At 41.1% G+C, this 14,370-nt stretch overlaps 1 protein-coding gene across 3 annotated transcripts; it reads left to right on the forward strand.

The window, feature by feature from the left end:
- The first annotated feature begins 207 nt into the window (after positions 1 to 207).
- cfap36 (cilia and flagella associated protein 36) lies at positions 208 to 14,163 on the forward strand. 3 transcript variants are annotated; one of them, XM_033612647.2, is made up of 12 exons: positions 208 to 577; positions 1,071 to 1,135; positions 1,290 to 1,391; positions 4,808 to 4,922; positions 5,018 to 5,105; positions 7,873 to 8,032; positions 8,904 to 8,993; positions 9,994 to 10,099; positions 10,404 to 10,585; positions 10,865 to 11,026; positions 11,346 to 11,453; positions 11,928 to 14,163. In XM_033612647.2, exons 1-12 carry the CDS (start codon positions 472 to 474, stop codon positions 12,009 to 12,011), a joined length of 1,368 nt encoding a protein of 455 aa, XP_033468538.2. In that variant the 5' UTR covers positions 208 to 471; the 3' UTR covers positions 12,012 to 14,163. The 3 variants fall into 3 exon arrangements, with proteins under 3 accessions (XP_033468538.2, XP_033468540.2, XP_033468539.2); XM_033612649.2 differs by lacking the exon at positions 11,346 to 11,453; XM_033612648.2 differs by lacking the exon at positions 8,904 to 8,993.
- Positions 14,164 to 14,370: the final 207 nt, after the last annotated feature.

Here is a 14,370-nt window from a genome sequence, read left to right on the forward strand (position 1 = left end):
GAGGCTAAGGCTGAGTCTTACCACTGTACAAATGTTGTATAAATGATTATTAGCCACGACGGTATTTCTTTATGACTGTGTTGAAGTTAAAACATATAAAAAGTTGGTGTGAAATGAAGTGAAACTGAGAGACAGCAGCAGAAGAGAAATACCTGTGGCCTGGACCTGCCTGGGCTCGAGCGGCAGCGGAATGACGTAACGGTTACCCTAGAAACCGATTAGGCGTCACCACTCCAGGCTGCAAATTCATGAGTGCGCTTTTCTCACCGGAGACTGTCCCGTCCCGTGAAGAGGAGGCAAACAGCCGCCGTGCCGCTCGATGGGGACTCGAATATGAAGGACATTGAAGCGGATGTCTTTGTCCATCAGTCTGGGTGGAGTATATTCGTGGTGTAGTGGAGCTGGACGCGCCGACCTGAAACACATCGCTGCTGCGCTGGTGGTGTTGTTGTTAACCCAGCAGCGGCCAACATGGCTGAGGATGACAGTGAATGGGTTGTAGAGAGCATCGTGGGCTACCTGGGAAGTCCCGAGTGGGTCATTCCTGTCACGGACTTTATGGAAAACAAATGCACAGGTAAAAATTTGCATCCGCCATGTTAAGTTTGGGACATTTAGCTACACAGTAAAGCCCAGGGTGAAGGCTCTCTGGAGCTGTGACCGTTAGCTAACGTTAGGTGGCTAAGCTAACGCTAACTTGCGATGTTTTGGTATTTTTTAACGTTTGATAACTCTGCATTTTATGTAATACTTGTCCTTTTTGTGACTTAGCCAGACTTTCAGAATTGTATTGTCGTCTTAAAGCCACAAAGGGCACAGGTAGCAACCAACTAATCGATTAAAAAGTCCTAATAAGTCAGTAAATGTACGTTAGTTTACCTTGGGAAGGTAATGTTAGCTAGCAAGGTGGAAACTAGTTTCCAAAAGGGGCGTGTATATGAAGTTATTGTGGGCATTTAATGCTACAAAACATACATAACTAGGTAAATAAAGCTAGTTAAGGAAGTGTTTTCCAGTGGATACAGTATATATGTCGAATTGCTAACATTTATATGTGATTATTATCTTAGTTTTTGATGACGAAGATGAAAACAAGTTGTCATACACAGAGATCCACCAGCAGTACAAGAAACTGGTGAGTACAGTCTTTGCTCCAGATATTTACTGCAACGTGTACATCTCCCCAGAGAGCCCTATTTTCACGAATTGGCTCATCAGTATCACCCATTAGTGGTTTTATGTTGCTGATTCATCAGACTGGACTAATGTAAGCTGCTTTGCTTCTGTAGGTGGAGAATCTGCTGGAGAATTACATGCAGGAGGTTGGCATCAACGAGCAGCAGTTTCTGGATGCGTGCACCTCTCCCTTTGCCAAGTCCAAAACGCTGCAGGTACGTTAAGCTTCCTGTTCGCACACCACTGTCAGCCTGCCAGTTAACCTGAATGGAGAATCAAGGATGGGATTTGCTTACATAACCTCAGTTATGCTGCTTTGTGCCTGGTGCCAAACATAGCTGGTCTCTGTCTCCTCCTTTAAGGCTGATGTGTGTTTTATTTCAGCATGATTCAGCAATATGAGAATGCAGTCTGTGACGTAATCTACAGTACAAGCTACATGTTTATGCTTTTAGCCTAAACTAAATTTAGATCTGTTCTATGAAAGCGCTTTGACTTTGCCAGGCAGAAGTGTGTTGCCTAGGCAGAGTGCATACCTCTGCTATAGGTGTGCAGTTGTCAAGACAGGTCAGCTCCAAGCAGCAGATTTTCATCAAAAGTTATTCATTCTTTCCCTGCAACCTGGCTGCGCACATCAGGAATCTCTCGTTTTCATAGCTGTACCTAAAACTTGGCATGAGATGCTGCTGTTCATTTCAGTTTAATGTTGTAGTACCATGTGGCCTGCTCTATTTATTCAGCAGTCCTTATGTTTTGGTGACATTGATAAGGTGCTTGTATCTAAAGGCAAAAATAGCTCTTGTATGTTTAATTCAGAAAAATCCTGAAGCATCGGCCTCTTCTTTGGTCTTGTGGTCATTTTCCATACTTAAATGATGTCACATATATTTCTAATATGGCTTTTTTGAGGATTCATGCCCACTATTGCACCCCCTCTGTTCAGTCAGTGAGCAAATTCTCAACTGACCAGTTCCCTTAAGAAGAAGTTTGTTGCTTATTCACTTACAAATTTGCAATCTGTCTTGTTAAGATGCAGAGACAGAGAAACAGATCGAACAGGGCTGAAAATGAAACCTCCTTCATCCATATTGGTGGATTTAATAAACTGACAGTACTTGGTGAGGCTTTGAAACGGCGGCTGAGAAGATGGAAATTAAAATATGTGTTTGGGAGTGAACAGGTGGGCTTGTTCCCTCAGTAGTGGTCAACCCTGCTGCTGTTGCCGGTGCCCTACCCACATTTGTTTATTAGTGTGTGCTCTTGTGTAGCCAGTATATAAAGCACGGATCATGCATTGTAAGGGTTGGGTGGTTCAGGTGAGATTGGGTCCACATACCAAAAAATGTTCTCGGCTTTAAGGTGCTATGGATATAGGCAGTGTTTTGTATATATGTATGTGTGTCTGTGTGTATTTCCAAACTGTTTGCCTTCACTGTTTGAGACAACAATTCCTAAATAACATATGGTTTTAAAAGTGTATTATGCTGTGTTGAATACGAATTTTAAGATACTATTAGTTACAGTTGAAGATTTTACAGCCTGTCGTTAGATTGTCCTTGGCACTGATCAAGAGGTGTAATGTGGCTGTGCCAAATTGGCAGAGATGCAGGATGCAGGATTTCATTGCAATCCTCAGAGACTTAGATCTTATTAATTAACCCTAAGATAAATAGTTAATGTCTGCAAAGCGTGTCAGATTCACCTAAAACAAGGATTAAGGATTGCAGAAGTTTCAGTTTCCAGTACGCAGAGGTTGTGTCTTCTGTAAAATGAGATCATGTTGTTTAGTTTAGTGTTGTATTTTAGGTTCTTTTTAAGTTCAGCTATATAAGTGATCGCTTGCTTCACTGTTGTGTCCTGGAAATAAAACAATCAAAATATAATTCACCTTAATTAATAGTACTGATGGAAAAAAGCTAGAAAGATAAAGCATAAGGCTCAGGCTTAAATTAACTGAATAATTAATAAGTTTCTTTATTTTATTATATAGTTTAATTTGTTTGAGAGCAGATGTAAGACTGCATCTACACTGAGAAAACAGAAACTGAGGGAATACACTGGTTTAACACATGGCACTTTGATTTTCATTTGAAAACACACCTCAATATCCATCATACATCAAGATGATAGTAATTTGAGTATAATTCTGCAGTGCTGCAGCAGCAAATTCAGTAGTTCTTATGCAAAACAGCACTAGTGTTTCACACTTACGATGCTTGAACTCTCACACTGATGGGGTATGTACCACATCTATGAGTATGTTTCTCATAGGGCTTGGGCTGGTTTGTTTTATGTAGCAGGATTATTAGGTGATGGCCTTCTCCGTTTTGACATTTTCATTGAACTATTTCACCAAAGAAAAATGAACAAGAGAATAGGGAAGCCAGTGAGTGAAGACAAAATTATTTTCACATTATCTGTGTGAAATTAATAAGGTATAGGGAAAATGTGGAAGAGGAAACAAGGAAAGCGTAGTCATATCTCAGACAGGTTTGCATAACTCAGTTACTTTGTATAGGCTAATGTGGAGTCGAGCACATGGCGCTGTATCTTGCAGAGGAATGTGTTGTGGTGTACGATCTCTTAACCCGCTGTAGCTGACTGACCTTTTCTGTGATTAAGTTACTCAGAGAAACAGGATATACATTAGGTTTTGGCTTCAGGCAGAAACGGCATGGGATAATAGAGACTGACAGAGGTCCAAGGGGAATAGTGTGGAGGGGACAGAGACAAGCTGAGCATAGAGACTGAACCTGGTGACCTAGAACACTGAACTTGTACTTATGGTTGTTCAGAAAGATTTGCCTAGCATTAGCCTAGATGGTGGACAGACCTCTGAAGATAGACAGGAAGCTAATGTGAAAGATTAGGCTTAAATGCCCCTGTGTTTGCAAACATATCTTAATGTGTGTAAGGACTTGAGTTGATTGTCTGTCATGCAGGAAGTACTGTACATCCTGTCCTGATCTACAGTCGGCTAACGGGGAGAATCTTCGGCGAGGAACACTGACTATTTATTATTCCGTCTGCATCGTTTAGGGTTAGCTAATCTCATGCAGACAGAAGTCTGTGTCTGGAAAAATTCAAGCACAAAATTAGTAGTTTAGTAATGGAGAACTTGTTTGAAATACGGAGCCAAAATCAGTGGCTGCCAAAGGTTTTCAAATGTGGCAATATAACTCATGTTTTTCTGTGAAATATTCGTTAGACCTCAGTTGGATTCACGATAATATCGGCACATCATCAGTAAAACAAAGTAGACTCGGCCAACATGCTTTTTCTTATTTTTAATTCTGAAAAGTATTGTATTTCATGTCTCCATCTGCTGGTGGGCCATCACGATAAGAGTATGCATGCATAATATTCCACTACAGAAGAGACTTGATAATCACTAAACTTTGATGGGGAAAAAGTGGATAAATCGATATCGGTTATCGGTCAAATGTGTTGTGATATATCAGCATTTTGGCAAGAAATCCAGTATCATAATCCATCTTTGCCTTACTTAATGACTGGCTTTAAATAAATGCATAATGACCTATTCTCTAGAATCACAGATGCATCTCTTTACCTAGACGTAATGCCACTCATTCGTCATTGTCTGATATGTGGTTGTTGTTTTGTTGCTCAGTCGGTGTTCCAGCCAGTTCTGGCTACAGATGACTTCCAAATATTTCGCTCACTGATGGTCCAGAAGAACATGGAGCTGCAGCTTCAAGCCCTCAGAGTCATTAAAGAAAGGAACGGTATGCTGCAGCAAGACACACACAGCCAAACGCACACTCACAAACAGGAAAAAAGACCACTGATATAGCTGCAAGTGTTATGACTGTGTGTGTAGGGGCCCTCCCCGAGTGTCTGACTGATGGCATGGACGTGATGTCAGAGCTGCAGGAGCAAGAGATGAAAATCCTGCAGGAGGTTCTCAAGTAAGTCATCTGTGCTCTCTCTGTACCCTACTACTCATATCCTATTTTTAAACACGTAGTCTTACACATATATTCATGTTTTCTCTTTATGTATTTAGGCTGAAATATCACAATGAATGTATTCTGTGAAACATCTTACAGTTTAGACCACTAGATTTTTTTGTTTAATTGTTTTTACTAAGTTATTAATTCAGTCGTTATGTGTTTAAAGCTGAGTTTTTCCTCATTATATTGTTACAATATTTCCACATTTTCTCTGTGTCCATAACCTGTATGCATCCAGAAGCTCCTGCCCCTGCTCTCTAATGGGATTTTGCTAGTGGCAGCCTGGCCAAGTAGAACACACTGAGTCTAATGGGACCGCAGTTAAGCTCCTTAGGGTCCAGCTAATTTAGGTTGGAGGGATTGACACTAAACAAGCAACTGAGAGAAATAGTATTTTTATCCCCTTTGTCTTACCAGGGTACTTTGGCTGCTTATCAGCGCTGCATTATTCTGCACTTCCTCCCTTTTGGATCACCACTGGCTTCAGTTCATGTCACTGGGATTTTTTCTGGGATGCACTTTCTGAAAAAACATGCTGCCACTATAATGCTTTTCTGCAACTTACTTCCCTAAAAGCACGTTAATGCACCATGAAGGAATTCCTCAATCCGCTGGCAGGTGCAGCACCATGCAATAATAATATGCAGGACCTTTAAAACTTTAAGGCAACTAAATGTTTACTGTGGTGGATTTGGGTTACCAATCTCAAGCAAGTTTCAAGTCTGCAAGTTGACTTTCATTCTGTTCTGTTTTTTAATGCTTTGAAAGATGATCCTTAGTCAGGTTAAACTTCCTTATTGCTAAACATGATCTATAGAAATGCTTTTCTCAAGTGCTGTAAACTGTGTTAGAGTGCAGACCTCATGTCTGGTTGACTGACTTTGAAATGTGTCTCTTGATGCCCACTTGACTGTGGTTGGAGTGCCATTAGAATAAGAAATTTCAGTATTGGTTTTTAGGCTTGATTTTTTTTGGATGCTATGAAAGTCTTAGCAGGGATTCTGACAAGCCACAGTCACAGTAACATCTGGAATGACTGTCATCAAAATGCTAAAAATTAAGTATACTGTCACACATTAAAGGAACAGTTCAGATCTATTGAAGTGGGGTTGTATGAGGTACTATAGTCAGTATGTTATATACAGTAGGTGTCGGTTGGCATGCCCCCAGTTTGAATAAGCAGGCCGCTAAGCGAAATACTGCCTTAGAGGGGTCAGTAACAAAATGTATTTTAGCTGCCTACAAAAATCAATAGCAGTTTAAGTGTATGCTATATCGAGAATATTTTCACTGCTTCACCTTGACACAGACAGCCCTTTTCAATGGAGAAACCATTAACTACTTCAGTTCCCCATCTATGCTCTTGTCAAAGCCGCCAGTCTCCATTGAGAAAAACAGTAATTTCATCTTGCTGAACACAGTAAGCATCGGTCTGCCACTGCCTCGATCAGTTAGTTGATTGTGTTGTTGTGTGACTTTGGTGAATCCAAACTAACACTTTTAAGCGCCAAAGTCACACAATAACACAAACATACTAACTGATCGATGCAGTGATAGACCAGTAACTCCCATGTTCAGCAAGCTAAAATTACTGCTTTTCTTAATGGAGTCTAGCTTTGAAGAGATATAACAATATAACAGCTCCTGCTCCCTGTCCAAATAGCTGTCTGCTGGCCAACATTTATTTGATTATTGCCCCCTGTCCACAGCAGTACATTGCTTGGCTTCTGTGGCAGTACTCCTGCAAGCTTGTTGGTGACGATTCTCAGTCATCCAGGTCATGGTAATCTTAAGTGCTATATCGTAGACAACTGGACTTGCTGGAGTTTCTTGAAGACATTTCACTTCTCATCCAAGAGGCTTCTCCAGCTCTCTCTCTCTCAGAACTGAAGAAGCCTCTTGGATGAGAGGTGAAACGTATTCAAGAAATTGAAACCTGAAAAGATGCCGACTGAAATCTACTGTATTTAGAACACTGACTACCGATAAGTACCTCATACTTCAAAAGATCTGAACTGTCCCTTTAAGTCGTGTGATAGTTTGCTAGTTATTGGGATATCTTTTCAACAGTAACACACGGCTCTAGTTAAGTAATTAGGAGCACCTGTGAAAAGACATAAAGCCACCATCAGTCAGAGTAATTATCATGCAGGTGTTCCTTTTATTTTTTGGCATGATCTTTGTTTAATTTTGTCATCAGTGTCATAAAACACCCATCATGCTGATGTTTTACAGCTTTTCTTAGAAAAACAAAAACAAACTAATAGACCATCCTTTTCTTGCTCTTTTACATCTCTGTCTGTCTCTATCCGCACACCTAGTGGTAAATTCTTCGCGGAAGTCTCCTGTAAGGCAATTTAAGTTGTTAAATAAATCAAATTAAAGGATCTGTGTGTGTTGCCCTGGTGATGCCTGTGAGCAAGCTGGGACATAGCGTGGTTAACACATGGAAATCCTTGACATTGCTGTCTCTTTCTAGTTTCTGGTACCGCAAGGCAAAGATTAAATGTACAATAGAACCTGCTTAACTGTAGATTTACTAAGCTCTTATCACACATGGGCTACGCTCTTGAGTGGTCTACAGCAGGACCAGTTAAGGTGTTTTAGGTTTTGCAAAAAAAATTACTTCTGCTTAGGCTAATTTATGAATAATAAAAGTTCAGACAATTTACTTGACTTAGATCTAATATTTCTTTCTTCTCCCTCGTTGCTTTGTCTTCAGAAAGTCAAAAGAGGAGTATGATGAGGAAATGTCCAGAAGGCTGCTATTAGAGGAAGAGGTTGGCTCTACCTCCAGCAGCTGCTCTGATAAGCCAATGACAGAAGGCAGTGAAGCCCAGAATACCACCTCTGCTCCCAGCCAACAAAGCATCACTGCCAAGGTAAGACACCATGAGCTAAACAATCCAAATTAGACCTGTAAAACCAGCAGCATCACTTTGTTACCTTTGTGGGATGTTTATCCCACAACACAACACCACAACTTTTTGTGTAGTGTCCGATGCTACTAATTCTTAATGGTTACCCTTTTCCCCTTAAAGGAATGGTTCACCCCCAGATCAAAAATACAACGTTTCCTCTTACCGGTAGGGGTATTTATCAATTTAGATGTCTGCCTTCTATCCAATAAAATACTAGATTGTGCTCAAAGTACCAAAGAAATACATTTGAAAAACTCAACATCAATGTCTCTTTCCAGAAATCATGACCTAGTTACTCAGACCTTGTCATGAGCAGTTTCATTTAGGAACTATTTTCTTTTTGTACCAAAATACACCAATCAGCCATAGCACAGGGCAGAAGCAGGTATGCATCTACTCATGGCGTAACAGTACGAGATGTAAACATTAATGGCGTCCTCCTCGGGTGAGCTGCAACATTAGCTGGCTCAGTGGTGCTAGGTGAGCAACGAGTAAATGCATGATTCTGCGTGGTGATACAGTTTACAGGAGTAGTTCGGTAGAAAGAATATAGTTCCTCCATTAAACAACTTTTTTTGGCTCTTTGACAACCTCAAGCCAAGTGCCATCTACTTCAGTTATACTCAAGAGAGGGCAGACTTCTCTACGGTCAATATCTCCAACGCTCAGCAACTCACACCAGAACAATCTAGATTTATTAACAGCACCACAGGTAACAGGAAAATGTGTTGTTTTTTTTAATTATTATTTTGGGGTGAACTGTGCCTTTAAATCGTGATCTCTCCTTTATAACACGACACTGTCTCCACTGTGCTGTTTATTCCATGCTAAGGCCAAAGCTGAGGGGAATGGTGACAGCAGCCGCACTAATGGTCACCACACCCCGCTAGTGAACGGGAACACTGCCACTGAAATTAATCTGGTAACTGAAGCAACCATGTAGTAACATTTACATTGTTTAAGGAGTAGTTTAAGGATGCATTAATACCATGTGTAAACACAGAGTGAATATATGTGACATGGGTAGGAAATGAAGTTCCTTTGGCTTTAGATGTTTGTCCTGCTCTGTTCTCTGGTATCAAAATGTACTGTGTGGTACACAGGATATCCAAAACACTTAGTATCAGTGCATCCTGAGGGCAGATAGTAGATAGTAGCAGTAGTTTCTGTTTAATAGCCTGTGTAGTGGGTCGGTCATGCAGAAGCTTTGTAGTTTTAAAGCATGTAAATTAGGTCGCATGTGGAGTGTCAATATATCAAGAACATTTGCTGATTGCAGAGAGAGTGGGAAGTGTGTTCTTCCATTTTACACGCTATTAATTTGATGTGAAACATTGTCTTTAGATATTTCGAGGCCACTTAAATATACATACTAAATCATTCACCAGTCAGGATCTTCTCTCACCAGTTTGGTACCAGTCAGAGCTTTACTGTCAGAGGATGAGTAGAAGTGCCAGCTTGATCAGATACCAGCAAAAGGAAAGAAAGAGAACCCGGTCAATTATGTTTTTCAGTATCCGGCAAAGTTCTACAGTAAGGATACTCAACTCACTTGAGCAGGGGGGCACTTCTGCAGAATGAAAGGAGGGCAGGGGCAGCAGCACCTCACAGGTTAGGTGTACGCAGGGGTGTTTCTAGGATTTAAGGACATTCAGGGCTTAGCCTGGACCTCTATCTGTGACCCTGGGATACCCACCTGGCAGGCCAGATCTGGCCCACGGACTATAAGTTGAGTATCACTGTTCTATAGTAATATGAATGTTTCTGTATGACACACTAGTGCCTACAAGTCTACAATCAATACAAAGGACTGTATATGGTGTTATAGCTGCATTTGCTTGTTGCAGTAGTTGGCCGAATTTAATGCAATGTTTGTGTCATCTGTACAACATGTATTAATGCCTGTGGGTCCCTCCCTCCAGGTCAACGGCAAAGCAGTCACAAAAGAAGAGAGCAAAGCAGCTGCCTTGGGAGGTGGAGATGCAAAAAGTGCAGCTAAGAGCAGCTCCACACCTAAACCAACACCAGGTATCTCAGGAGAACTTTAAACTTTTCACCACAAGCTACAACTGAACTCTTCTTTTTGTCTTGTTAAAATTCTCCACCACATTTAGCTGATTTACTTCTAATCTTGGGGAAACCCAGAATTAATCCAGATTATAGTTAGTAAAACCTTTTCATCCTCTGAAGGAAATAGTGGAGATATATTGTGTTCTATTGTTTGTCCAGTAAATAAGCTACATGAGCAGTCCTGTTCATATTTTTTAAAGTATTATGCCATTTTTTAACTCAGCCAACCCGTGAACAAAGTACTTTGAATATGTGTGTGCAGATTGTGGCAGTAACGGTGTGGCGTCCAGAGCCCTTCCAGCAGTGAGAGCTCCAGTAAAGTCCAGTGAGCCCTCCGTCAGCCTCAGTCCTGACACCAAGGAGCAGAGGAGCAGCATCCAGACTGCAGCTGAGGCGTGGCTGGAGGAGGCACACAGGGAGGCTGGCTTCTCTAAGCCATTTACAGTGAGTCTGTCCTTCTACTTGTTTAACTTAGCACTGTTGTGTGATAAAGGACTTATCTTTTGTTTAACACTCGGATATTGAATTCACACATGACCCAATCAAGTGAATAACTTCTTTATGTGTCTGAATGTTCCATATATTTTTTGGTGTGCACACGACCACATCATTTTAAAATTGCTGGAGAAGAGTTATCTGGACAAAACTCATCATGCATGCTTGTGCATTCTTTGAGCTGCACTGCGACTACTGTTTCACCTCCACCCCCTCACTTCCCTGTAGGAGTTGTCAGCGTCTCAGCAGGAGCAGCTCCAGCAGAGGGCGGCATATCTGCGTCAGCAGCGAGACAAGCTACATGCACTGAAGAAAGAGCAGCAGAAAACCAAGCAGACAACCACGCCAGTGGAGGCACCCACCACCACCCCCAACCCCACCACCACCCTGGTATGTACCATCGGTTCCTGTCCTTCGTTATACCTCCTTTTATTAATAGGTCAGAGGTCAGAGCAGTATACATGTAGCTTAACATGGCTGATGATGTTAGATGTAATCAACTACTCACTTTTCCTCATATTCACTGCCTTTGAGTTGGGGCAGGACCTCATCATTTATCCATACTTTTCATTTTAATCACATTTTATTATCTTTTATTCCAAAATGAAATTCTTGATTTCACCAGATTTTCTTTAACCCACATTTTTCCTCCTTGGCTTTTTGTTCTTCATTTCCCTCTGCCTGTATCTTACCTGGACTGCTTTGTCAGGAGGCAGTGGGGCAGTCCCAGAGAAATGGGGCCTGTCCCCCACCTGCTCCTCTTCCTCCTGCTCCTCTTCCTCCAGCACAACAATCTACTAACCCCCCCAAACAGAAGGTGATTCATCTGCTGCCTCTGCCTGATGTGAACACATGTACTCATTCATGCCTAGTTGGTTGCTTAGGTTTTGCCGTGTGGTGCTCTCCCTCATCTTGTCTCTGTCTCACACAAACTCACTCTAAGTCCTGACTCTCAATCCCTCAAACACAGAAAAGAAACAAGATGTCAGTTTTGTACTAACTGAAAGCTATTAAAATCTCCTCCTTAGATGCATAAAGCTTTATAAATATTTAGCTATTTGATACCAATTTGAAAACCCTCAATATACAGATGAAGCATAGCCATATTCCCAATGCTAGCTGCTTTTCCTTTACTAGCTAATACCTGTGTACACATGTGCTTGGTTGTATTTCAGTTGTCTTCCCCTCTGCTTTCACTTCCTCAACATTTTTGTCTTAAGCCACTGGTGGTGATTGTTATCTTTTCTCTCTGGTCGTTAACCCTTCTGCCTGCTCTGGTGTCTTTATGCAGGAGATATCTGCCGAGGAGAGGAAGAAGCTACAGAAGAGAAAACATCTGGCTGACAAACTGAAAGAGGAAGTGATCAAGAAATGACGTCGCCCTCCGACTGCAATAATATTCTCACTCCTATCCTGTTTACTGCGTTAATCAAACACATGGCTTCCTTTACACTGCGTCCTAATTCACTTTGCGTAACACAGTTCAGGGTTTTTTCCAAAGAAACAAAAACATAAGATCTTCCTTCTTTCAAAGTTCTTTTCATTGCTGTCTACAGAGGAAGAAGGTGCATCTTTTTTATTTATATTTTGGATGTACGAGTAGGTGGCAGTCTCCGCTTGTAAGAGTGCACCCAAGTTTTCTAGCATCTGTTTGACTCAAAAAAGTTCAGAAAATATCTGGTAAACTGAAAAGCACTTGGACCAATCAGGGGATATGCTGCCAGTGTTACTAGACTCGAGTGGAGAACACAGATGGCTTTTACTTTACATCACTAGATACACCTGGGCTGTGTCCAAAGAACTCCTGATTTGTTACTGGGTGCACTACAGTTATGGTGCATTTCAATAACCAGACCACTTAAAAAATAATATTTAGTAATTCCCAATACATACTATGTCTTTGAAGAAGAATAAGGGCCATGTTATAGGAAAAAAATCTTAGATTTCGAGAGCTGCACTGTGCATTATCATGTTCAATGTGTTGTCATTCATATACCTACAATGCATCCTGTTATGCTTTGCAACCTAAGGCGGCCTGACAGCAGTGGGGATAAGCAGCTGGTCTCCAGTCCTCCCAGTGATCAACACATTTTGGTTATACCATTGTATGTGCATTGGTATGTTGGATGTGGCACACCGTCCCGCTCTTATGCATAACTCTTATCTCCAGTGCTGTTGTAGCTGACAAGCTCTGGTGTACTGTTATGCGCTCGTCATAGTGACTGACCCTGCACGCCATTCCATTTGTTCTTTTAACCTGAGCATTTGTCCGTTTGTCTTGTAGGTTTACGACTTTATTCTAGCCAAATTCCAACTTTTTTCTCATAGATTTACGACTCCATTCTCAAACTCTATGGTTGTTTTGTTTTTTTAAATGGCCCTAATTCTCCGTCATATATGTCAAATGCAGTATAATAAAAATACCAGGATGGTCTGCTGCAGCCGGTCACATTTTACAACGTTCTTCTGCTATTTTCGAGCTATTCCGACCCACAATCCTCTGCACAGTGGTAAATTGATCTCATCAGCTGCTCTTCAGACAGATAACAGAAGCTGCAATGACTATAATCAGTCAAGAAATTGAAAACAGTCTACTATGCAGCTATAATTTAAAAGTTAAAGCTAATATATTTTGCAAAGTAACAACAGCAGAGCCCTCCAGGTTGGAGAATGGAGTTTTGTGTTATCTCAAAGGTAATCTTAAGTGGTAACGTTTAAGATCTGCCTCGTTGAAATCACGTACTATTTCTTTATGCTTCAAATTTGACACTACGGACTGCAATGTTTAGTGAGCAAGAAGGTCAAAGTTCAAGGTGCAACAGTACATACTTTGTGAGGGCAGCTGCAGTACGCCCTGAAAGTACACAAAAACGATGTAATTTGGAACACAGCATTACTTTAATGACTTTTTGGAGTGTCCAAATTCTATGTGCAATATTTATGGATCATATAGTGCCCTAAAAAAATCCCACACAGAATGCATGTGTACACTACTTGCTAAAAATCTTACAATGCATTCATAGATATTTATTATGCAACACTACACTGGTCGGTAACAAAATCATGATTCACAGCTCATTTTTCTACTCACCATAGAGTAAACCATTGATTACTAACTGAAGGAGTGATTTTGGACACACCCCTTAGCTTTTTTTCTCTGTAGACAACAGTGGCGTGGTGAAACACAGACTCAACGTTAGGCACGACTGGCCTGGGGTTGAATCAGTGAGTTAGGGTTAACACTGGTGAAAGACTTTACTGGGAGTGTTGTGTTGAGGTGAAGATAACATTAGCTAGCACAAGTGTACAGTCTTGTCGTTAGCATTCCCAAAGGGGAGGAGTCGGCCAGTACATCATAAAGCTGAGAACACTGTAGCAGCTCATCTTAGTCTAAAGAGCGCCGTGGAAATAGTAAAGAGGAACTCACTGTCATGTGATGACGAAGGGGCCAAGAGGACAGTGTATTGCTTTCTACGAGGAATGCAGTATTTCATGTACGCTGTTTAATAAATCACATTTTATAGTAATGAGCTCGACTCCAGACTTTGTGTAGAAAAACTAGTCAGCTGATCAGAGCTTTGTGGTCAGTCGGTAGGATGCTGGTCTGAGATTGATCTTCTGTTTTAATCTGGAAAAAAGGCGGATTTATTACCATATGTTCTCATTTTCCTGAGTACAGAACACCGTGCATGAATCACTTCTGTGGTACAAAAATATTTTTAAAAACACTGTTG

The sequence above is a fragment of the Epinephelus lanceolatus genome, chromosome 17 (genome assembly GCF_041903045.1).
Source record: "Epinephelus lanceolatus isolate andai-2023 chromosome 17, ASM4190304v1, whole genome shotgun sequence".
Classification (NCBI taxonomy): Eukaryota; Metazoa; Chordata; class Actinopteri; order Perciformes; family Serranidae; genus Epinephelus; species Epinephelus lanceolatus.

What these genes read in the sequence shown, in the direction of transcription:
- cfap36 (XM_033612647.2), top strand. Translation starts at nt 472, where the DNA reads ATGGCTGAGGATGACAGTGAATGGGTTGTAGAGAGCATCGTGGGCTAC. An exon ending in TATGGAAAACAAATGCACAG is followed by an intron (nt 578 to 1,070) that starts GTAAAAATTTGC and finishes TTATTATCTTAG; the next exon opens with TTTTTGATGACGAAGATGAA. An exon ending in CTAACCCCCCCAAACAGAAG is followed by an intron (nt 11,454 to 11,927) that starts GTGATTCATCTG and finishes GTCTTTATGCAG; the next exon opens with GAGATATCTGCCGAGGAGAG.